This window comes from Panicum virgatum, chromosome 3N (genome assembly GCF_016808335.1).
Source record: "Panicum virgatum strain AP13 chromosome 3N, P.virgatum_v5, whole genome shotgun sequence".
In the NCBI taxonomy this organism is placed as follows: Eukaryota; Viridiplantae; Streptophyta; class Magnoliopsida; order Poales; family Poaceae; genus Panicum; species Panicum virgatum.
The window spans coordinates 13,992,795-14,016,279 of NC_053147.1; the positions used below are offsets into that span (position 1 = coordinate 13,992,795).

General features: G+C 50.8%; 2 protein-coding genes across 3 annotated transcripts; both read right to left on the reverse strand.

Annotated features, from left to right (window-relative positions):
- Positions 1-9,047: 9,047 nt before the first annotated feature.
- LOC120667367 (probable GABA transporter 2) lies at positions 9,048-11,934 on the reverse strand. Its single transcript, XM_039947454.1, has 4 exons — positions 10,228-11,934; positions 9,900-10,030; positions 9,573-9,809; positions 9,048-9,434 (listed from the first exon to the last, which is right to left on the reverse strand). The coding sequence occupies exons 1-4, from the start codon at positions 10,577-10,579 to the stop codon at positions 9,048-9,050; spliced, it is 1,107 nt and encodes a 368-aa protein (XP_039803388.1). The 5' UTR covers positions 10,580-11,934.
- A 174-nt stretch (positions 11,935-12,108) lies between these two features.
- Positions 12,109-17,582, reverse strand: LOC120664476. 2 transcript variants are annotated; one of them, XM_039943725.1, is made up of 5 exons: positions 17,302-17,582; positions 15,217-17,221; positions 13,326-13,386; positions 13,022-13,245; positions 12,109-12,617 (listed from the first exon to the last, which is right to left on the reverse strand). In XM_039943725.1, the coding sequence occupies exons 2-5, from the start codon at positions 17,172-17,174 to the stop codon at positions 12,563-12,565; spliced, it is 2,298 nt and encodes a 765-aa protein (XP_039799659.1). In that variant the 5' UTR covers positions 17,175-17,221; positions 17,302-17,582; the 3' UTR covers positions 12,109-12,562. The 2 variants fall into 2 exon arrangements, with proteins under 2 accessions (XP_039799659.1, XP_039799658.1); XM_039943724.1 differs by having other exon boundaries at positions 17,382-17,581.
- Between the last annotated feature and the right edge of the window lie 5,903 nt (positions 17,583-23,485).

Sequence of the window (23,485 nt, forward strand, 5' to 3'; positions counted from 1 at the left end):
TCGAGCGTCGTCCTAACACGCTGCAGCTCGGCAGTTTGCTCCTTGGCCTCCTGAGCCTTCTGCTCCGTCGCGGCCCTCTCGCCGGCGATCCGCGCCAGCTCCTCCTCTAGCATGCGCTGGCGCGCTCCCAGACTGGTCAACTGGGTGTTGGCGTCGATATTCCGGAGCACCAAATCGGCATTGTACTGCCCAAGCCAGCGCATTTGGGAGTACAGCCGGGTCAGCTCGGCGCTCTTTTTGCGTGAAATGTCCCTCAGCCACTGCAAGTGGAAGGGCGTGAGTGAAGCACACGAAAACAAAACCAAACACGAGCAATCCCGGGGAAAGGCGCTTACGTTGTTGATCTGGAAATCCATCGTTCTATGGAGCTCCAAGGCACGGTCAAGGTGGTCCTGAATCTTAGAGCCGACCTCGAACTGCGCCTTCCAGATTGCTTCCTCCTCCTGCTCATTGCGAGATACTCCAAGGGGACCCCAGACTGGATGATCGCCCCATGACGGGGCCCCTCGGACGTCCCCACGCTAAGTACCTCCTCGGAGGCCTACGCGAACTCGGCAATCCGGTCGGCGGCGCTGGCCGCAGCAGCAGGGCTGATGTCCCTCGAGTCCCCGAACTCCTCGCTGCTCTCCGGCAGCTGCACCATCGGCACCATGTTCTTCGGTGCCGTTTGTGCCGTCGCCGCTGCAACAACACCCTCATCCCCGGCCCTTGCAGGCTCCGGGGCGCTGGTTTCCTCCACTGCTGGCGCCCTTGGCGCCGCCTCCTCCTCCGTGACACCCTCGACCCCAGCCCTCGGGGGCTCGAGGGCTAGGGTCTCCACCTCTCTTTGGCTGGCGGTGCACTCCTGCGCGCCCCCACTAGTTTCACCTCCTGCGACCGGCTGGGCGGCGCTATCTGCGTCGCCCCGACCGGTCCCAGTTTCGACGTCTAGCCGGGCGGCATCATCTGCGCCGCCCTGGCTGACCTCCCCCTCGGCGTCAGCCTGAGCGGCTGTTACAACGACGCTCTGGCCGGCGTCGCCCCCACTCTCCGGCGCTCCAGCCTGTTGGGCCTTCTGAGCCCCTCGGGCCATCGCCTCTTGGAGCTTCGCGGCTTCCGCCACTATGTCCACTACGGGCAGGGGCTGTGGCGCCGTGTGCGGCGTTGCGCGCGTCCCGGTCTTGAGGGCTTTGGTCGGCGCAAGCTGGGCCGCATCCCTGGCGATGACCCCGGAGCTGGGTAATCAGGGAAGAAACGCTGAAGTCAGTAGGACTGGGGGGGTCGATTAAACGGATGCGAAGGATAAAATCAAGATCACTTACCCTGACCGGGCGCTCATGCTGCGCTTGCCCGAGCCGCTCCTCCGGGCCCGCGGCACGCTGACGCCTCCCGATGACTGGCCCGAGGGCGCCACCCTCGGGTCGGCCTGGCGCCTCGAGGCCGTCTGCGCGGGCGTCTCCGCACTCGCCGCAGACCCTCCGCCGCCCGTCGACGCCACGACCACGGGTGTCCTCTCGCTCGTCGCTGGCACAGGCGATCTGTTCCTTGCCCCCGGTGTGGATGACCTCTGCCCCGTCGTGGGCACGGATGACCCCCCGCCCGCCGTCGGCGTGGACGACCTCCGCCCCGCCCCTGCGGGGGGCGGATCCACCAACGATCCTGATGTGAGCCTCGCCTCACCCAGCATCACTGGCACATCCCCGTCGCCAGCCCCTCGATAGACCGGCGGGGAACCCGCGCCTTTCGCCACCTCGTCGTCTTCCGAGGAGTTGAGCTCGACGTCCGAGGAGTCCTCCTCCTCGGTGGACTCGGGCGTGGCGAGCCGCGGCTTTCCCTCCGCGCAAGCGATCTTACACTCCTTCTCGTGATTTTCCTTCCTCTTCCTCTTCCTGGCGGCGGCCTTCTCTGCCACATCCTTTTGCTTCATCATCGCCTCTCCGTCCATGCGGTTGACTTCGCGTTCCTCTGTGACCGGAGGCTTCGAGGTGTAGCCCTTGCAGCTCACCCCCTGCAAACGCAACCAAGTCAGGATCAAGGAGTGGGGAGAGGAGTAGCACAAATCGGCAACGAATTGAAACTTGAACTCACCACAGAAAGGTACCCCGACTCGGGGCGCATCTTGATCTCCCAGAGATCGTTTGGGTTGTCGGGGAACTCCGCCACCGCATTCTTCGCCCTCCGGGCAGCGATGTCATGGGGAGCAGCACGTATGACGTCCTCGAGCCCGCGCTCGGGGCCTCGGGGGTGAGGTCGAAAATTGGCAGGCTCCTCTCCGTGAGAGGAATCACCCTCTGCCGATGAAAGTTTGCGATGACGGCCGCCGCCGTAAATCCCTTCCTCACCAGATGCCGCAACGCGTTGGTGAGCACCTCGCGCCTGGCCTGATGCGGTGGGGGCGATACCCCTCAGTCCCACTTCTCCGGCCTCTCCAAGAGCACCTTGTTGGTGAACGCCGGGAGCCGGTTGCTGAAGTTGCGCAGGTAAAACCACCCCCGGGTCCACCCGGTGTTGTTCGTCGTCATCCTGTTGGGGATGTACAAATTCTTCCGGGTTGGGCGCAAGTGGAGAATTAGACCGCCGGCGCGGGCGAACCTCTTCGGCTGGCCCCGCACGTTCTCGATGTAGAGCTCGCCGCGGAACAAATGGATCCACATATCCCAGTGCGCCTTGATTCCCAAATACCCCTCGCAGACGGCGACGAAGACCGCCGCCTGCGAGATGGAGTAGGGGCTGAAGTTGTGCAGCTCCACTCCATAGTATTCGCACAGCGCCCGCATGAATCTGCCGATGGGGATACCGAATCCCCGCTCGTGGAGCCGCACGAGGCTCGCGACGTTGCCGTCGAGGGGATTCGGCTCAGTCTCCTCTGGTCGTGGGGGAATCCACGCCGGACGCTCCGAATTGATGTTCACCGGTAGCAGCCTGTCGGCGACCAGCTACTCCAAGACCGCCGCGGTGGCGGTGGACCTCCCCCACGGCAACGGCTCCTGGACATCCGACATCACTTCGAACTTCCGGGGAACGTGAGGAAGCAAGCTCTACAATGGCTAAGGTGCGCTCTCGCTCTCTCCTTCGTCCTCCTCTCGCTCTCGGCTCTGGGCTCATGATGCAAGGGAGGCGGAGAAGGCAGGGGAGACGAAGGCAAAGTGGCCAGGTGAGCCCAAACAATCCCCCTTTCCTGCTTTTATCCATCAAGACGGGCGGATTCGCCGCCGCAGCACGAATCCACCACATTGAATGCGGTAGATTTTGCTGTCACCGACAACTGGTTCCCATGACCGCAAAGTCTCCCACACGCGCACTCGGCGATAATTACGGCGCGGTAACCGACGGGCGTGGTGCGACTGTAGCACTATTCCATCCGTCAGCCGCCGCCCATGCCTCTTCGCCTACCCGAGGCAGCCGCCTGAAAAGGCGCGCCCCGCACCGCGCTACGTGTACTGGGCCACGTAGCCCACGACTAGTGGGAGACTGGTGCACACAACTGGCGACTCTGTGCCATTTAGACGAACCGTTACGGAATATTCCCCTCGGGGATTCCTTACCGTCGAAGGAAATCAATTTTGAGGCCTTACTGATCAGGGGTTCGAAGCCTGGCCCGTCGAGGGTTCGACAGACGCCCCAGATCGCCAGAGTCAGGGACTGCTTGGATGTGACGTACAAGCTACCCTCGAATGCGGAGTTCGAGACATCCTGCGTAGTGTTCAAGGCCAGTCGAGGGTGCCTAGCAGGGGGGATCCCATCGAGGGAGAGCATCGAGCCCTCGGACCCTATCGAATGGGTCCGAGCTCCGCCTAGTGAACCTTTGCGAGTGCTTTATGTGACGTGTCCATGGACCACGAGCCGACCCTTATCGAATGGGGCACAGATGTCCACTTGAACCACCCGATAACAGCTCACTGAAGCAGCCATAGCTCGCGGCCCGGGCATGAGTAGCATGGTGCACTTCACCCCTCCTCCCTGCGGAAGGGCGACGAGGGTCGTAATAAAAGTTGAGAGTCCCCTGAACACCTTCACGCAGGCTAGGGCTCGGGGGCTCCTCGCACACCGCGGCTCAGGACGCACCCTCGAATGGATCGACAACCGTCGATTGTGAAGCTCAACATGTTTAGCCAAAACCTCCACTCTTAACGCGCTCCCGCCAGATGGTTTAACAGGACCTCGAGTCGCTGCGCCAACATGAAAAACGCCGAGGCCGGCTGAAAGGAACGCCGATGCCGGCTGAAAAGGAAGCTGAGCAGCCTCCCAGTAAAGCAACCATGCAGGGCGACATCTATAGCCCTTGGACGAGTGCAAAAACTCCTCCAAGGCCTGCTCGAACAAAGAATCAAAATCAGAGTGGAGGAAACTTCACACATTTGAGGATCAAAATCCTCTGCAGGCCTGCTCGAACACCCTCAGTAGCACGACGTCGACGTGCCAGTGGCGGCACCATGGCGCTCGAGGCGACTATGATCTGCATAGGCAACTCAGAGTGGCCACCTCACTGCTTCTCCAGCGACAAACCCCGACCCTGGATCAGACTCCTCCAACAATGCTCCCCGGAGCACCGTTGCGCCCCCGCCGGGTAAACCAAGGCCACCGCGATCAGTACCCGAGTCACACCCTCGAAGAGTTAAGCCTCTGCAGGGCTGATGCTCACCTTTACACCCTCTGTCATCCTCTCCGCGAAGAAGAAGGAGACTTCATTGCTCTTTGCAAACAAAGATTACAAAGGATTACCGGCTCGAAGCCGTCGAAAAGTACAAATGCATTGCCACTTACGTGGCAATTTTCCCTATCTTGGGGAGGAGCGAGCACCGATGAAGAGCACCGAGTCCTTGGCCGACATTACGACCAGGCTGCTCGGGATTGCGAGGAGTAGCCCCTAGACCGCACGGGTCTGAAGGGATGCCCTTCTCGCAAGCTTTCTTCTAGCTTCTCCTCCACCGAAGACCTTGTGGGGGGCCAAGCTGGCGGACAGCACCCTCTACGCCACCTTCCCGAGAGCGACATTGTCGCCAAGAGGGACGATGCGAAGAACGGCCGCCAAACCTGGCGCCGACGCCATGGTCAGGCGTCTCAATGACCCTTTAGGCTGAGGGACATCGCAGAGACAGGGCCCCACAGGCCCAATGTTCTTCTGCTGATCCCACTGAAGCCGAGGGATGGTGAGCACGCCCTCTCCAGCTTTCCTCCGCCGCTCACAAGCATTCTTCTAGCATCAAAGCCTAAAGAAGCCAGGCCACCCCATCCGGGGGACGGCCGTGAAAGGCAAAGGGACACATTACAAGACTTAGGCGAAGCTAGAAGTAAGAGCAGGGAAGTTGGAGAGGAAAAGGAGTCCCACGACCCCTATTTATAGCTGCGTCGGGCGCCAAGCCTTAAGCCTGTTGCAGGGGGAAGGCTTGGACCGCCCGTGACGGTGCGGCACTCCACAAGCGAAAGATGCCCTCGGTTACCGTGCCGAGATGTGACCAGACAGGGCAAAGCCGAGCCCCTGGACGCTGAGCAGCGCAGCATCGGCGCTGGCCGACTGCCCTCGAACGGCGCGTCGCAAGGCAACCAGGGAAAGCAGGGCAGAGACCCTGAACGCGGGACAGCACGGCATTAGCACTGGCTGCAGAGCAACAGGCGCCATCATGACTCTGGCCTACTCAGCACGCTGACGCATCTCGTCACCCCAAAACAAAACAAGAAGGGGCGCGCGCCTCGGAATACTTTTTCTGCAGGCGTACTACCCCGACCGACGAGTTGTCATGTCCACCAGGCAAGCGCCCGAACGCGCCCAGCGGGAACGCAACGCCGATCGGTCACATCAAGGGGTAAAATTGCCAAAGGCTCGAGGGCTACTGTCAGGTACCATGGTTAGGGACACCCTAATCAGTGGACTAAAATTGCCCTAAAAACGCAAACACTTGTTAGGTAACCGGGCCCACGAAGGCCTACAGCCTCCTTCCAATCTGGAAGAAAGGAAAGGACTCAAAGAAGCCCAACACACGGCCCACGTACACAGTGTGGCTGAAAGTGATCGGGTGCTCTAGCCTAAGAGGGGGAGGGGTGATTTAAGCACTAATAAAACTTAGACCTATGGCTCTAACTAGTTTGCACAAAACTTAAACTAAAACATGCTTTCTAGATGTGCAACTAGGTTGTTCTAGTGTGAAACCCCTATCCCAAAAGAGTTTAGCAACCTATAGCCTTTCCTATCAAGAAACTATTATATGAAAGTAAAGGCACACAAATTGCTAGTAAGAAATACGGAAGCTTAAAGAACGGGATAGGAGATAGCAAACTCTTGACGCGGGTGTTTATCCCGTGGTTCGGTTAGCCACAAAGGCACACCTACATCCACGTTATTGTAGCACTCACTAAAAGTATTGCTACTCGGCCACCAAGTCTCTTCTGTGAACACAATCACGGTCACCTTGGCCCCGAGTTCCACTAAGGAGCTTCTCCACAAAGGATGGGGGTCTCCACGTCCCCCGCACAAAGTGTCGTCGCCGCTCCACACCAAGTCGGAGGGTCGATGACGTTGTCGGCGAGCTTCAAAGCTCCAAGGTGCCGGCGCACCAAACTCTTGTTTTGGTTTACTAGAGAACCACAGCACAAAGGCTCAAGGCCTTGCAATCACACTCACTAAGAGCTAACCTTTACACAACACTCTCAAAGTGTTCTAAGGGCTAAGGATATGATCTTGATGCTTTTGTATGGCTTGGAGATGTTCTTGGGTGTGTGTGGGATGTCCAGCAACTCCAGCAAACTTCAAATGGCCGGGGTGAGGCGTATATATAGGCCACCAAGTCTTGTAGCCGTTGCACCAATGGTCAGCAGAAAATCTGTGTATCATCTGATGAACCGATGCTTCTGCCTGGGGTAGCGTCGGTTCATCCGGTCACTCTAATACCCGAAGTAGCCGTTGAACTCCTGACAGCTGACACAGTGACCACCGGTTGAACCGATGCTTTCCCGTCGGTTAAACCGGTCACTCACAGCATTCTCCTCTTCTGCTGACGTCATTACACCGGTGCTTTGCTCCGATGCATCACCGGTTCATCCGATGCTGAAGAATCTTCTCCTGGTCGCTTGACATCGTCTCTGGAACATAGTACGCCCAATGCACCGATGCCCCTTTTTGAACCATCGGTTCATCCGGAGCCTATAAGCTAACTTGGCTTCGATTTCCTTTTACACCAAAATACCATGGCGTCGGTTCTTCCGACAACCATCGGATGCACCGATGCCCTTGCGTCGGTTCTTCTGGTGCTACTGACCGAAGAACCCCCGTAGGTTCTTCCGACAACCTTTGGGCCTTGCTATGCCTATCTTCTCTTTCTCTTTGTCATCACTTGAACCTAAAAGCCTGAGAATGGTCATCTTAACAATCATATTAGTCCAAGTATTGTGTTGTCATTTGATCACCAAAATCACTCGAAATGGCATAAATGGAGCCATGTTCGTTTCAGTGGTACATCCGCACCCCCCTCGAACCCGCGGGGCGATCTCCGCCTCGCTCGAGGGCTGCTCGCCGAGACCCTCGACCGTGTCCTGCGTCTCCGCCTCGCTCGAGGGTAGCGAGCCTACCCTCGAGAGAGCGGATCGACTCCGCCTCGCTCGAGGCCACCCCTCGACAGGAAGGACAAACGGCCCTTCCGCTCACCCGCCCGCCGTCCGGAGGCATTAAATGTCAACCACTCCTCCACAGCGCCCGGGTCAGACGGCGTCAGGCCGCCATTCCTCAAAGTGGCTGTGACCGGAGTCCCGTCCGCCAACTCTAGTCACTGCTCCACCATTCCGGATGCTGTGGCGACACTGTGGGAACCTGCGACGCAGTGAAAGACGTGCTCGGCACTGCTCCAGCCACTGTACTGCCAACTCCCCATACCTCCTTCAAACTTCCCCCTCCGCGGAGCCCTCGAGCGGCATGGGCACGACCCTCGGAAGCGGCTCTGTCCTTGACCAGGACAAGACCCTGGCCTGCAGGACCCTCGGAACGTCGCCACGCCACGCCTGGAGGACGGTACCCCTACAGCAATGACCACGCCGCTTGCTGGAGCTACAAGGACACCGGCGCGATCTCCGCAAGGCCAAGGACGATGCCCAGGACGACTGCCACGCCAGACGCCATACCCCATAGTATACTTTCCACAGTGCTCGACCACTGCGCCCCCGCGATTCGGGGAGAAGACGACGACTTCCACGATCTCCTGTGCATATACACCGCCCCTCCTTGTGTCTATAAAAGGAGGAGGCGGGCTTTATCTTGGGAGGTCGGGTGATCCGGTAGCACACAACATTCAGCACTACTCACAGAGCCCAAACGCTCTTCTGAGCCCCGATATTGGCACTCGTCTCAATCAACTCCTCCTCTAGCAGAGACCTGGGAGTTTCCCTCCCTCTCTCGCCTCGCCTGTACCCCTACGACAGTCACCCCCGGTGCAAGACAGTACAGTGCTCTCGCACACCCCTTTGCTGGACGTACGCCCCCCCCGGCCGGAACCAGGATAATCCCGTGCATGACTGTATTGTCTCTTGCATCAATCATCTGGGACGAGGAACACGCAGCATCATCACTAGTTGGGTCCGGACCGCCGGGTCAGGACGCCGACAATCTCAATAGGAATGTCATAAACATTAAATTTGATGACTGTCCTTAGGATGGAGTCCTTAGGAGTGCAACTTCGTTATGTGAGTTGCATGCAGCAAACTGGTATGCAGTCATGGTCTGATATAGTCTAACATGTACCGGAACCTTTTTCAGACAGCAATGAAAGTCCTATATATATACATTGTCCTATACGTGTGTTAAAAAATGCTACGACTAAATTTTTATTATAATGACAGTGGGTAATTTTTATTTTTTATTTTTTTCGATTAACTTGGGAATTTCTAGGCCTTAAAAGGGAACATGGAGGCTCTGTTTGTTGGTCAAATAATAAGATAATAGATAGATGGCCACGCGAAGAGGTACCACGATCCGGGCCGGAAGCAGTTTGATTTGAATTTGGTGGCCAAACGGTTCTACTAGGGGTTAGCAGTAGTAGGTCCAACGGTTGCTCGGAAACAGCCCGTCTTGGTTTCTTACACTATCAGTCCACCACGTTGTCGCTGAAGAGCTTGAACTTGTCGGCGTCCAGCACGAGCTTCCGCACCGACGCGACGGCTCCGACGACCCCCACGCCGGTGAAGACGGCCATGGCCACGTTGGCCAGGTACACGGGCGAGCGCCTGGGCGGCGCCAGCGCCATGTTGTACATGACGACGGGGAGCACGAAGTCGAGCGGGATGAACCCCACGGCGCCCACCACGCCCGCGATGTCGCCGAAGAAGGGCAGCATCGCCGCCACGAGCGCGCACGCCGCGACGTACGCCGTCCGCAGCGCCACCCGGGGCACCAGGTTCCGCCGCGAGAACCGCCCGCGCGCCACGTCCGCCGAGTTCTTCTCCGTGATCTCGTACGCCACCTGCGAGTACACCTGCGTACATGCCATGCCACCACCGCGTTCTCCTCGGTCAGAGGTCAGTACGTGGTCGCTGCGTGTGCTCGATCCCCCTCCCTCCCCCTGGCTGCCAGTGCCAATAGTGGGCAAGATCGAGATGCATGCATGTCTTACCAGGGCGATGGCGAGGAGCTGGAGGAGGACGAGGACGACGGCCAGGCCGAGCAGCCACGTCGGGGCCAGCGAGGGGCCCTCGTCCGGCATGAGGCTCTGCAGCAAGTTGGACTGCACCTGGTTGCCGAACGCCCAGTAGCCGGTGATCGCCGGGAAGTAGAACGTGAAGAATATCACCCCGTAGCACAGCACCAGCGCCTTCACCATCTTCCCGGCCACCGCCGGCGCCAGCGTGGCCTGCGATCACGTCGTTGGACGACGTTACGAGGTCTCAGATCAACACGTACGCAACAACAAATCTCTCGACATCCTAAAATTTATTGCCACCTGGATTTCTGGCAGAATGCCGTTGCCGAAGACGGAGGCGAGGATGGAGATGGAAAGGAATGCGTTGAAGGTCTTCTCTGACTTGGACGAGCTCAACGAGTAATCCTTCGCTGGAGCGTTGCTCGACACACCTTGTGAAGCACGTCAGGTTATTAGTCAGTTACGGAAGTTACAACGATAGTTCAATTTTCTGCCCAAGCTAGCAACATGAAAGTTCATTCGCAAAATGCAAGATCTAGGGATCTAGTAGTATCTGGCGCAAATGTACCTGCATGCCCAAACGGTTCAGGCTAAGATAAACACAGCCTTTTTCTAACAGTGTACCTACCTGCTCGAATGCAGGCAGCTGAGACAAGGATGGTGTAGCCGAAGCTGAGGATCAGCAAGCCCAGGTTGATGTGCCGCAGCGAGTGGAACGACGGCAGCTGCGAGAGGAAGGCCAGCACCACGGTGACGATGACGATGAAATGGTACAGCTTCAAGGGGCCGTGCGGTGCCAGATTTGAGTACATTATCTGCGTGTGTGCAGAATTATAGGGTAATGAGATATTGAGACTATGGACGCCCCCAAAACGGAAACGTGGCAGGGGTCTCGACTCGCTTTGACATAATAATTTCCGAAAAGAACAGAGTAAAATCATTAAAAAAAGAGCAAAGAAAGCGTTTAATTTAGCTGCCATGAACCCTTCGAAATATTAATCCTCCTTCCATATGTAAGCTGTATTGCTTTAAAAGAAGATGTAAAGGTGTCTGACTTTCCCCTTGGACTGGAAGGCTTCGCGCCCCGTCGCGGGCGAGGTCAGGAACGGCGTGCCTCCGGTGCCTGCCATGGCGTGCCCGCGCGCGCCGCCGCTCGCCTAGCTTGCTTCTCTGGTCAAGATCGACTCACCGTCGCACGGCCGGTTCCGAGTTCACCTGGATCGCTTCATCAACAGCGCACGGACCCGACCCATGATCGATAGAGATCGATTGATGATGGTGGGCGGCTCGGAGTAGCGTGGCGCGCGGGTGAACGGAGAGAGATGGAAGCGTTCACGCCTGCGCTTGCAGCTCGTGTCTGCCACGGATTGCAGCGAGGACACGCGCAGGCACGGGGGGACGATGGAGTTCGCTTGCTGATTGAGGGAGGGAGGCCAGGGCCAGGGCACGCGAGGCTCGAGCGGGTTTGACTTTCCGAGGGTGGAGGAGGCCCCCATGGTTGCAGAGATGCCTCGCACAGTCCACTAGGCAGGGTGGTGCTGCGCCGGCGCCGGGCACGCTGCCGATTTCGTATGTAGCCAGGGGGCGCAGAACGCGGGCCCTCTACCAACACCACACCAAGAGACAGAGCAGCAGGCATCAGCAGCATCGGATGGACTGGGCTGGAATTCCTCTGCAATCCCCGCGTGTGCTCGTCTCTGTTTCTTGGATTACCCGCACGGACTGTGAAGAAGCAGGTAAGCCGGCTCTGTCCGGGGGCTGCTCCAAAAGCACATTTACTGACAGTGGTTGGCTCTTGACCGTTTTCTTTCGCTAAACACGTCCAGAAGACACAAATTCAGAGCAGTTTCTCTGCCACAATCACTCACAAGGCGCCGGGCATCAATCTTAATGGTGCTGAACTGCTGACGTCGTACCTTGCAGCAGCAGAATCGATAGGCATCGGCGCAACGACGACGTCAATCCAGAGTAGTACCTGCATCTGCAATGCCCTAAATATCATGAGCTAACCAATAGATTCATTCAGCAACTTCGAACTGGTTACGTCACTGGAGGCCGGACCTAATTTTTCTTTTCCAGCTCCAACTTCCAACTCCCAAGCTGTCGATGTGCCACCGAGTGCCAGATTTGCCCAGCGAAAACATTCTCATTCACCTGTAAAATAAGCACACCGATACAAAACTCGAGTTGGGAATTGGGATACCAATATACCATATCCACTACTGCACAGTATGTGATACGTTGACTTCCAGTGGTAAGAAGCTTGCAAATACCACATGCGGGGCGGGTCCCTAGGCGGGAGATCATACCAGGCGACCCAAAAGAGCCATCTGACATTGATCTATGTTTTTCTGATAGCTATAAAAAATTGTACTAAAGCATACCATATTATATGTTCATTGTGTAGATCTACTCATTTGGAGTCTAACACAATTTGATTTTTTATTTTATGATTTTTCTGTGATTTACTATGATTTTTCAAAACTGATTTAGGGGGTAATTTGACCGGTTTTGGAAAATTCAGAGAGTGATATAGACCATTTCATAGTTTGGGGGGTTATGTAGTCCAACCCCATAGTTGAGGGGGTGATATAGACTTTTTCCATTGACAATTACATGCAGCGAGTGCTACCTATGGCTTTGGCAAATTGCACCAACAACACAAGCAAACAAGATGTACAGAATTCTCGCGAAAGGAAGAGACGGGAGGAATTGTAGCCTGGAGCTGCCGCCACACACGGAGAAACAACATAACGGTAGGATGATACTGAATGAGTATGCGTTGTGGCATCCAATTCTTCTCTCAACATCTGGAGCCATACCGATGTTACGCAGTCAGGCTTCAAGACATGATGATTGTAAGGGTTGCTTCCATTGTCACCAGGCAACATATTATTAAACTTGGACTCCAACTGGCAGATTCGAGGTGAAAAAACTTCAGCAAAAGCAGAGACACAGGAGAGCTAACTTGTCTCTTCAGGAATGTGCATGCCAAAGCCACGTTTCATTTTCTCGATCCTGATAAATTGAAAGTTGAGAAATGATTAGTATCTGAAAACCCTGTCTTAAGAAAACTTATCAAGATACACATGGCAATCTAGTATTTTCAATGTACAAGTACATGGTAGCAAGATTCTAATAGAAAAGAAGCAACAAAACTAGCTACTGACTATGACACTAGATGAATTCAGGTTCAGAAAGTAAATGTGAGGATGCAACTATGCTTTCTAGTTTCTATGCTCAAAGTTTATACTCGGCCTCGTTGGTAAACAAATGGCTAATACCTTTGTAGTTTCCCTATACATCTATTAGTTTATTACTGCATATTTTCCTATAAGTCCTTGTACATTTAGTAGTTTATTACTGCATATTTTCCGATAAGAAGGTAGAAAGGGCAACGCGTTCACTGACAAGCAACTTACGTGGGAGCAAGCTTTCCAAGACCACGTAACTTCATGCCAGTCGTATCGTCAACTACATTTCCTGATATCTCTACAGAGTATGACTTTCCAGACATACGAGGGAGCCCTCTCCTTACAAGCAAATCAAAATCTTTCTGGTGGAGCTCTCTGCCATTTACAAAAACTCCAGTATCCCCACCAGCACAGTTCTTGGGCATCGGATAGTTGAATTCTTTAATAAATGGCTGCAAGAAAAGAACATTCTGTGAGGACATGGAAACAAACAGTGCTTGAGCAAGTAGTACTTGCAGATAAATCAACTTACAGGGATAATGCCTCTACATTCTTGCCCAAAGACACCCCAAAATCCAGCACGGTAGTCGTACCTGAATTACAAAAAGGATAAGTTACCGTGCTTTAAATAAATCCACAATGCACTGTGAACTGAAATTCATGTAAACCAGTATCTTTGGTGAAGATTTAGCAGAATTCATTTCCTAGACAATATGCTCATCATACTAATTTATGATCCAAGTCAATAATAAGTGTTGCTTTGCATACTGAGGTCTCCAAAACATAATATTTCCCATCAGTTTCTATAATGATATATCTATTCACATGTACAAAAGTTTCCAGATGAGTATACTCATACTGCTCACATAGCCATCTAAATACGTAGAGAGATATGGTTGGTCAACATCAAAATAATTTGAAAGCACATTTTCTAGGATAAACTTATTCTTTGTCGGGTGGTAGTAATATCCTTGTCAAATTAACACCTTCAACTCAAGTGAACTGCTATGAATCAGCATCAATTTTGAAAAGAGAAAAAAAAAGAACAAGAGAAAATGTTGGTAGAATTCTATTCAAGAGCAAAGGATAATGCTTTAAATCATAAGAAGCCTAGCAGATCATTAGAAGTTTATAATAGTTTGGTTTGGTCCTTTAGGAGATGTGTAAACAATTGCACAAAATGTCTTTAGTAAACTACCTGACTCCATGAATCAGGTGGGCTAGTGATAAACTTATAGGTATAGCTTGTCATTGCAGATCGATGAACTATGAAATATACCATCTGGACACGCCAAGATATTTCTTATTGACATGGTTATACCTTTGAAACTACAGCATAAATTAGCAATTTCTTAATTAAATCAACTGTTTTTCACTATTTCCAGAAAGTAACCTTAATTTTCTATTTACTGGGTGCAATGGAAATTGTTATATCTTGATTTCTGGATATTGAAATGAAAAACTATTACTGATATGGAAAATCACATGATTTTTGTGAGGTTTGAGCTGACATCACCTGAAGCAATCAGTAACGAAAACAAGGATTGTTCACAAGAACCTTCCCAGGTTTCTCAAATAATGAAAGAACAAAAAAAATGCTCCAGAGATCACCTCAAGTTGAAGTGACCGCTTTGGCTGACAAAAGATTAGCTTGTTTCTTCTTCAGTACTCTGAGGATAGCCAATCAAAACCAATGCTAGCAGTAGAAACCAGGCATGATAATGTGATTAAAAGGGGATTGTCCTAGACTCCTAGTACTGTTCGAACCAAGTCATCATCTGGTTTCCAGTGATAAACCAGGGCTGCACTGAAGCATATAACCAAAAGCCATGTGTTTGTGACTCTTCATTATCTCAATACTTTACTAATGGATTCAATGTTTAAGGGGGATGCTGCTGAAATAAATATGACTAGGGCGATTGATGAATGATTGCATGCAGCATGTCAAGGGCGTTGGTGCCCAAGACAGGAGGACCACGGCTACGTAGCTCGTAGCCTTGGCCGGCAATGGCGCTGGGGGTTTTGCCCAGGCGCTCTATGGTGGAGAGGGGGAGGAAGACGAGAGAGAATAGGAGATTAGGGATAACTGATTGCTTAATCCTTAAGTGTAGCGATTACATCATTTAAATAGGCCCATAGTCTGCTGAAAAGAGGGAACAAACCCCTGATTTGTAGCTGATCCTTACGTACGATCTGCATGCGTGCATGCCTAAACTTGCGCCTAACTATCTGCCGCCGCCGGCTGCATCTCCTGAGCCCGAGATCTTCGGCTGTAGTGGCGCCCCCACATGACATCTCTCCCCCCCTCGACGAGCAGCTCGTCCTCGAGCTGGAAGCTAGGGTAGCGGTCAATGAAGCTGGAAGCTAAAGAAATACAGTTTTGCATAAAACAGTCTGAATGGCTAAGAGAGCAAATGACCTACCAATATGAACCAGGGCCAATAGGACCAGCTTTCTTCTCTGCTTTCCGGAGAGCTCGATCAGAGATTGGATGACCATTGATTGAAACCTTAGCACTGTCTGCAGACTGGTTGAATAAAGAAAGGTCCTTGAAACCTTTCTTCAGGAAACCAGTTAAAAAGGATGAATCTCCATTCTTACCAATTGAAGACTGTATCTCATCTACCTCTGCCTCAGATGAAACACGAGAACTTGAACTTGTGCGCTCATTAACTAATGAGTCATTCTTGGCTGGTGTATTGCCGTTTCTACTATCTGAGTGCAGCAGTTTACCAGAGTCACCTTTGATGTTCTCTTGTTCAAATCTCTTAGTTATGCTCTCAACTTCAAGAGTATTGTTGTCATCCTTTTTGTTGCATTTTTCATATCTCTTACTAATGCCTTGAACTCTGAAGCTACCATTATGTTCATACTTTATGCTCATACCTTCATCTTCAAGGCTGCTGGTAAAAGCATTACTGGTCTTATGTTTGTATTTATTACCCACGATTCCATCTTCAGGACTGCCAATATTACCATGTTTACCTTTTTGTTCATGTGTTCTTCGATTACTGCATTCATCTTCAAGCACCCCCATATGGCCTTCTTTATTCTTCTGTGTGCATTTCCTACCAAGACTTTCATCACCTCCCTTGGCTTCATAATCTGCTTTGATATTTACATTATATTCCTTTCTTTTGATTTCATTTCCACCACTATAATTTTTCCGTTGACTGGAGAATGGATCAATTTGCTTGTCCTCTAAAATTGGACCTTGTGGACTGCCTGTATCTCCTTGACATAATATATCCTTTGGGTCATTTGAAAATCTAGACCTGCTTGCAGGCAGTGATTTTAACTGAATGCTCCTGCCTGACCCGCGCTCACTGTCTGATCTATCACAACTCGCGGTAGAAGATGCTGACATATTGTCAGAAAAATCCTTCCTCTGTCCGTGGCTGTCATGTGCTTGCAGCTTATAGAAATTAAAATTGTCATCATCCTGATGTTGATACCACCCAGAATTCTTGGGGCCCCGGTGATTGGAACTTCTGGCACTTTTAGGTACTGGGAAAGATGATGGCAGGGTCACCGGATGGACTTTCGCTTCCTTAGGCTTGAAGGTAGTAATCTCTGAACATGAACCGCACTGAACTAGATTCTTCTTGCGGCCTGTGAATTCCCCCTGAGGCAGCTGCAGAAGATTGGAACAGGAACTGCAAACAACAAAAGGTGCAGCACCCCTTAACGGCGGACAAAAATTCTCTGCTTTCTTCCTGAAATACTCCACCCTCCTCTTCGACATGGAAGGGTCCGAGTACAGAGATGAAGCCGCAGATCTCCGGTCAAGCTCCGACGAGAATGGCTGATACCTATCAAACTGAAAGGACTCCTGCTGCCCTGCAAAGTACCTGGCCATGGGAATGTGCTCCTCGGGCGCCACCACTCGCTGGACCTGAAGGCACTGCGCGCACTGGCAAGTGCTGTGATGGCGACTCCCCTGACCAAAGCCAGAGTTCTCCCGCCGACCATCGGGGTATCGGAACCGACCGCTCGGCTGCCTCGCGTACGTCTCGTCAGAGACGGAGCGCTGCAATTGGTCGTATGGACTCAGCGGTAAGCTAGTCCTGTACCGGCCGGCGTAGCGCGAGCGGTAGTACTCCGGCCCCCGGCCTGCGTGCGGCGGCGGTTCGGCGTGCGACGGGCGCAGCGAGATCGTGCGGCGGCTCATGCGGGGGCGCTCCGGCGGCTGCCCCGTGAGCTCGCAGGAACGGGTGATCTGGTCCCGGATCTCGTCGAGCTTCCGTAGCAGCTCCAGGGGGTCCTGCTTCAGCGCGCCCCAATCCAACACGCCACTCCGGTCGCTGCATTGCCCGTACTGGACCGGCTCAGGAACTCGGCCCCTCCTTCTGTACTTCATCTCCTTGGGCTCGCTCGCCATGGCGCCTCCGAAGGCTGGATTCCCCCTCTTCCCCGAACTGAATGTCTCTGCAGAACCACGAACTGGTTAAGTGGGAGATCGCGTCCGCGGAAAGAGGAATGGTAGACGCCAGGGTGGATCATATTACTTAAAGATGTAAGGTTTTGGGTGGCCAGAGAGAGGTGGAGCCGTGGAGGAGGAGCTCTTTGCGGCCGCGACAGCGGTTACCTCAACTCGGAGAGCTCGCGGGGGGTGACCCGAAACGGCCGGCGCAGGAGCAACGGCGCGGGGACGCGGCAGCAGCTTTGTTTTGCCGCTACCGCTAGAGTTCTCCGTGGCGGCGGCCCGTCGGGTTCGGCATTGGCGAGGCGAGAGAGCAGTGTGGCGCGACGGTCGAGTGAGGCGGCGAGGAAGACGAGGACGGAGGGGGCCAAGTGGAAGAGGGGTTTTGTACCCTGGAGGCTGCCAGGGGTCTGATTGTGAATCCAGTCTTCTCCGGGGGCACGCGCGTGATTGGAGCCTGGCGGGCCCGGCGGGCTTCGGTTGGGAACTGGGCGTGGCCTGGCTGGACCGCCGACGTTCGGGGCCCGCGTGGAGGAGGTGGGGTGGGTGGTGGACAGCTGGTGTGACCTGGATTGACTAAAAAGGCCTTTGCTTCGCTAACGCTACGCGCAAATGGTCTACTTTTGCGAATGGAATTATACAAATACAAAAGTGTGATTACTAAAGCGGGCACAGCGAGACAGAGTAGCTGACCTTGGTGACAGAAAAAAAAAGTGTCTGACCTGATAAACAATGTGGGAATACAACTCTCGGCAAAAAAAAAACGCTTTATTTTTAGTGGTATCCATTAGGGTTGCAATTCTTTATTTTTGGTTGGCAAATGCAAAATGCTGAATTGCTGATAAAACCAAAGAGTGCCCAGCACAAACTACTCATCTCTTTCCTAATAATAATAACAATACAGATATCCGCAAAAAAATAATAACAATACAGAAGAGGAGGAGGAAGAAGACACGGTTTGACGGAAACGGGGTTCATGTTTTCTGACCCGAACTATTGTCCAATTTGCTCTTTAAAAATTAAGAATATTGTTTCCCGAAGAATTTTCCAACAACCAATGACTTTTGCTCGAACAAATTGCTGGACGAACGAACTGGTTGTATGAAAGAAAAAAAAAAGAATCATGCATACAAACCCCCAGGCGCACCGCGACAGGGGAGTAGGGATCAAATAATTTGATGTGCAAGCAAGGCATGTGCAATGTCTAGCTCGAAGAATGGGGAGCTGGCTGGTGCGGTGGTGCCGCTAGCTAGTGAAGATACTGAAATATATATACATATATATCTTTGCATCTAGGCGCCGCAGTGATGAACAGTGGTTGGCTTAGTTAGCGTACATGTATCGTGGACCTCGATTTTTAAAAAACGCCGCCGTATACTCGTACATACAGGACCCCCCAGCAATCATGTTTGTCAACGACATGCCAGACGAGACTAAACGAGTGAGTATGCGTGTAGTACGTGGACCAAGCTAGAGTGTCATGCGTGCATGTGGTCTGCTCTGCTTGTTTATTAGTACAGTCGGTGTATTATTGTCAGATTATTCCATCTGCAGCCGATCGATGTCTGACGGGGGGGAATGCGTGGGTCGCCGATCCATCACCTTCAGAGAAGAGGACGTTTTAGCCGTCAACGAGTGCTGACTAACACCAACTTTCTTTTTTTCTAAAAAAAAAAGGCTAGGAGAGATCGATTGATCCAAAACTGCTGTGTGCCATAGCTATCTGCTTCCAAGCATGACATGAACGTGTGTGTTGCCTACTTCGATCCGGTGTGCACACCGAAATGTACTTGCAGGTTGCCTACTCGTGTATGTCGTCGATATATCTTTGCTTGAGCAATGAGAGTGGTTTCCTGGCTGCTCCCTTGTAACTTGCATTGTGAGCTAGCTTTGTGTGAACAAAGGAATCAGAGTCTTGCTTGTGAGTTGTGAACACAGAGCGTTCGATCTGCAGGGCTGTACCTCAAACAAAAAGGACTTGTCCATTACATGCAATTTTGTGGATCGGAGGAGAGTACTGGCATCCAACAAGTCGATTGGAAAGAGACGGGAGCATATATACGGAGCAGAGACGCGACACGCATGTACTACAGATTTGGGCGGCGGTGCAGTTAGTTTTCGTCGTCACGTCATGCACTCATGCCTGGGCGGCTGGGCCGGGAAAGAAACAGCGAGCTGAGGCAACGCCACCTGAACTACCTTCTACTCACTACTGATCTTGCAATCCGGGAGAAAGAACGAGGCCAGGGTCGAGGGAACAGATAGACTCAATAGACGCGAAAAGCAACTTAACCACCACCTAACCCGGCATGCTCCGTCATCATCAGCCACACTGACGACAGGCCAGACAGCCCGACGGAGAAGAGATGCCATGCTCCGTCGCCATGTATAATATCTACCTACGCCGAAGCCATGCATGCCACGCGAGATCCTTTGTTCACTTCTCCGGCGTTCGATGCGATGCGAGCTGACGCCCACGGACGAGGGATGACTAGCTATCACATGCATATTAAAGCCCACGGTTTCATGGCAGTTTTGATAAAACTCTCCCCTTACTGTTAGCAAAATTGATGATATTTAAAACAATAAAACCTCTACTAAGACTGATCTTAATAACCTTCCCGTTAATCACCCAATCAGTACGGCCGACCGCACCGACGTACGTGCGTGAACGGCTGTCAGGATGTGCAACACTGTTGTTCTGCAGCAATATGCTAGTGCTCAAGTGGCTTCTTTGTGTTCAGCGCTCCAGCTGAATGTGCGTGAGTGTGTCTGAATAAACTAGTGATAAGTATCCAGGGTTTAACTTTTCGGCGGAATTTCGCCGAAATTTCGGTTTTTTTTTTTGTTTCCGCTAGTCACCGGGAAAAGAAATTTCGGTATTTTTCGATATATTTCGTTTTCAAATTCAAAATTCAACAAATTTCGTCCAAAATTCACCGAAATCCACCGAAATTTACCAAAATTTCGTTTCCGTTAAACACCGGAATTTCATCGGAAAATGAAATGGTTAACGTATCCCACAACGGATCCAAAGCAAAAGAAATACTCGAGCGAGCAGTACTGCAGCAGTACTAGGCTACCAGCCTACCAGCACATGGAGGATCGGAGGAGGAGGATGTCTGACACTAGACTCAATGACTCATCACATCACCAACTACTTGTCCCAACCGCTGCCGGCCCAGCGGTTCAAGGAGGAGAGCTGACACTCTTTTCAACTCGAGAGGGGTTTTGCATTTTATTTTGAACAGCAATTCGTTGAACAGAATTTTGTTCTCGGAAACAAGGAATCAGTTTGTGAGTTGAGGCCACACCGCGGGAACGCGCAGCGACTATATGTCGCTCGGGCTGCAAACTGGGTACCCATCGCCTGAAGAAATCTAGTGTGGGCTGCTAACTATGAATTCGGCCCAATATATGAGCTTTTATATTTCATCTTCCGTTTCCGTGGCCCAATAGGCATATTAGCCCAACATATTTGTCTCGCGCACGCTCCAGCCCTCCAGATCTTCCCCTTTGCTGCCACTTGTTTTTTTTTATTTTGGATCTCCTGTTGGTTATTGCCGCATGCTTTCTACGCACATGATAGAAATATCTTTTTTTTTTCTTCGCTTCTTATCTTTTCGTTATTTTATTATTTATTCATTCCTTCCACATGCATGCAAACGGTTGTACTTTATTTTTTTATTTTACTATTTATTTATTTCCTTCCGCATGCGAGGCGGTGTACCTCAACTTCTCTTTATTTGATTATTTATTAATTTTCTTCCTATTTTCTTTTTCTTCTCCTTTCTAATACTCTAGTGAATATTTTTTCACTAGTACTTTCTTCTGGTTTATTTTTATTTTATTCTCTATTTTCTTTGTTTGTTTTTATTCCACTCTTTTTACCTATTCTTTCTGTACCTATCCTTTTTATATTTATCTATATTCTTTTGTCTCTTTGTTATTCAATTTATCCATTAGTTACTCTTTATTCTGTGTTCATAATATAATAGTTCGAGATGTATAATTTATTTATTCGCTCTCTAGATTTAATTGTTCTATTATGTTGACTTATTTGTTTACGATATTTATTTTTTGTTATTTAGCCTATACAATCAAATGTTCGTGATGTTTAATGTTTTGTTCATTCTATATTATTATTTGTTCGCATTGTTCAAATCTTTTGTTTGTAGAAATAACTTTTTGTTCGTATTATTAAAATATTTTTTCCGAGTAACTTAAACTAACTATTTAGTATTAAAAAATATTTTTAAAAAAATATCGTGTAAACATAGGCAAGTGTGATCTTGTTTTGAAGATCTTGTTATAAGAAAGATAATGATGCAATTCAAATTTAATTTGAATGATCGGTTTATCATTTATAGCTTTTTTTGTTTAGAATTACTTGCATGTGGATGACATCATTACAGCTGTTTTGTTCTGCATGCAAAGAATCTTTTCCACGAGAACGCGTAAATATTGAAACTTGGCCTGAATTAAAACGGCCCATTAGCACTCGGCGCTGCCGGATAATTGTTTCAGGTGATGGATTGATTTGTTATCACCTTCGGTGATGAGCAGCTGCGCCCGCGGGAACAGGCAAACAAAGGGGGAGAAGCCGAGCCGAGAGCCACAGCGCGTGGGCTCGCCGGCTGGGGCCCACCGTGGTGAGCTGTCGGGCTCGTATGAGCTGGATTGCGAGGCGCTTTTTCATTTTTATATTTAAAAAAACAAAATTTAAAAAATATATGTTGAATAGGGAAATTTTTAAAAATGGGTGCTTGTTGCCCCCTAATGGGCGACAGGGTACCTGTCGCCCATCCAGTTGGCGACAGGTACATTTAGGTCCTGTCGCACAAGGCGTATTAAACAGTGAACTTGTAAAATCGATATAAAATCGTAGCAAAATAAGAAAAATACAAACTCAACTGTTCTTGATTCTATGAAACAAGATCTACAACTTTTGTTACATAAAATTTTTCATTTGATCAATGCATCTTGCTCTATTTTAAATACCAGTTTAATGCACTTTTATTTAAATCTCAAGATCCATCCTTTGGATGCATGTCATCTTTGGCCAGAGTGTTGCATATGGTGAGCATAGGCTTGTACAAAATTGGTAGGCCCAGAAAACATTTCTAGAATAAGTTTTTAAATTAGATCTTGCAATATGTCTAGTTTAAATTGGTTATTTATCCATGCTGCTCTACTGAGTATTAGAAGCCATAACTTTTACAGTACCATTATTTTATTTTCTAAGAGCTATAAAAAAAGTTTGGTAAATTTTATATAAGCACAACTGGACCAAATGAATTATTTCATATTTTTCTAGGTACAAGAACTATTTTTCTTGATTTAGATACATTGATCAAATGAAAAACTTTATGTAACAAAAGTTGTAGATCTTATTTCATAGAATCCAGAACAGTTGAGTTTTTTTTTATTTTTCTACAATTTTATATCGATTTTATAATTTCACTGTTTAATGCACCCTGGGCGCCAGGACCTAAATGTAATTTTTTTTACATTTAGGTCCTGTCGTCAACTGGATGGGCGACAGGCACCCTGTCGCCCATTTTTGAAAATTTCCCTATTCGGCATATATTTTTGAAATTTTGTTTTTTTAAATATAAAAATGAAAAAAGTCCGATTGCGAGGCGGGTTTGCTATTGGGCCCGTGATTATAAGAGGCCCACTTCTGCCCGCACAGCCCATTAGGCGAACCTGGGCCGAATCTGCTCTTCGTGTGTTCACACGCGCCGCGGGTCCAATCCAACCCACACCTATCTCCCTCTGGGCCGGCTTACGCGAGGCACCCTCCGGATGGGCCAAAAACTACCTCCTGGCTGGGCATTGAGCCATTGACCCAGCCCGCCTAAAAGCAAGTACGTTACACGGTACAGTACACTACTACAGAACAGACCTTTGTTCGAGGCCATTTGTCCTGACAGCCTTTGGGCCCGGGACAATAGGTGGCTTTTGTCCCGGGTCCAACGGCTAGCCGGGCCAGCGGGGGGGGGGGGGGGGACAGGGGCCTTTTGTCCCGGTTGGTGTCTCCAACCGGGACAAAACTCCTTGCCCCCCTTATCCCCTTCCCTCTCCCCCCGCCCGAGCCATTCAGCTCACTTGTTCTTGCTGTTCTTAGCTCGGGAGAGAGGAGTTCTTGCTCATTTCTTTACCACATTTGTGAAGATCTTTGATTCCCCGTCCATCCATCGGCGCTAAAGGTTTGGGGCTTGTTTTTCTCTTCTTCCTTGGCTTGTATAGCTCATTTCATGCTTTAA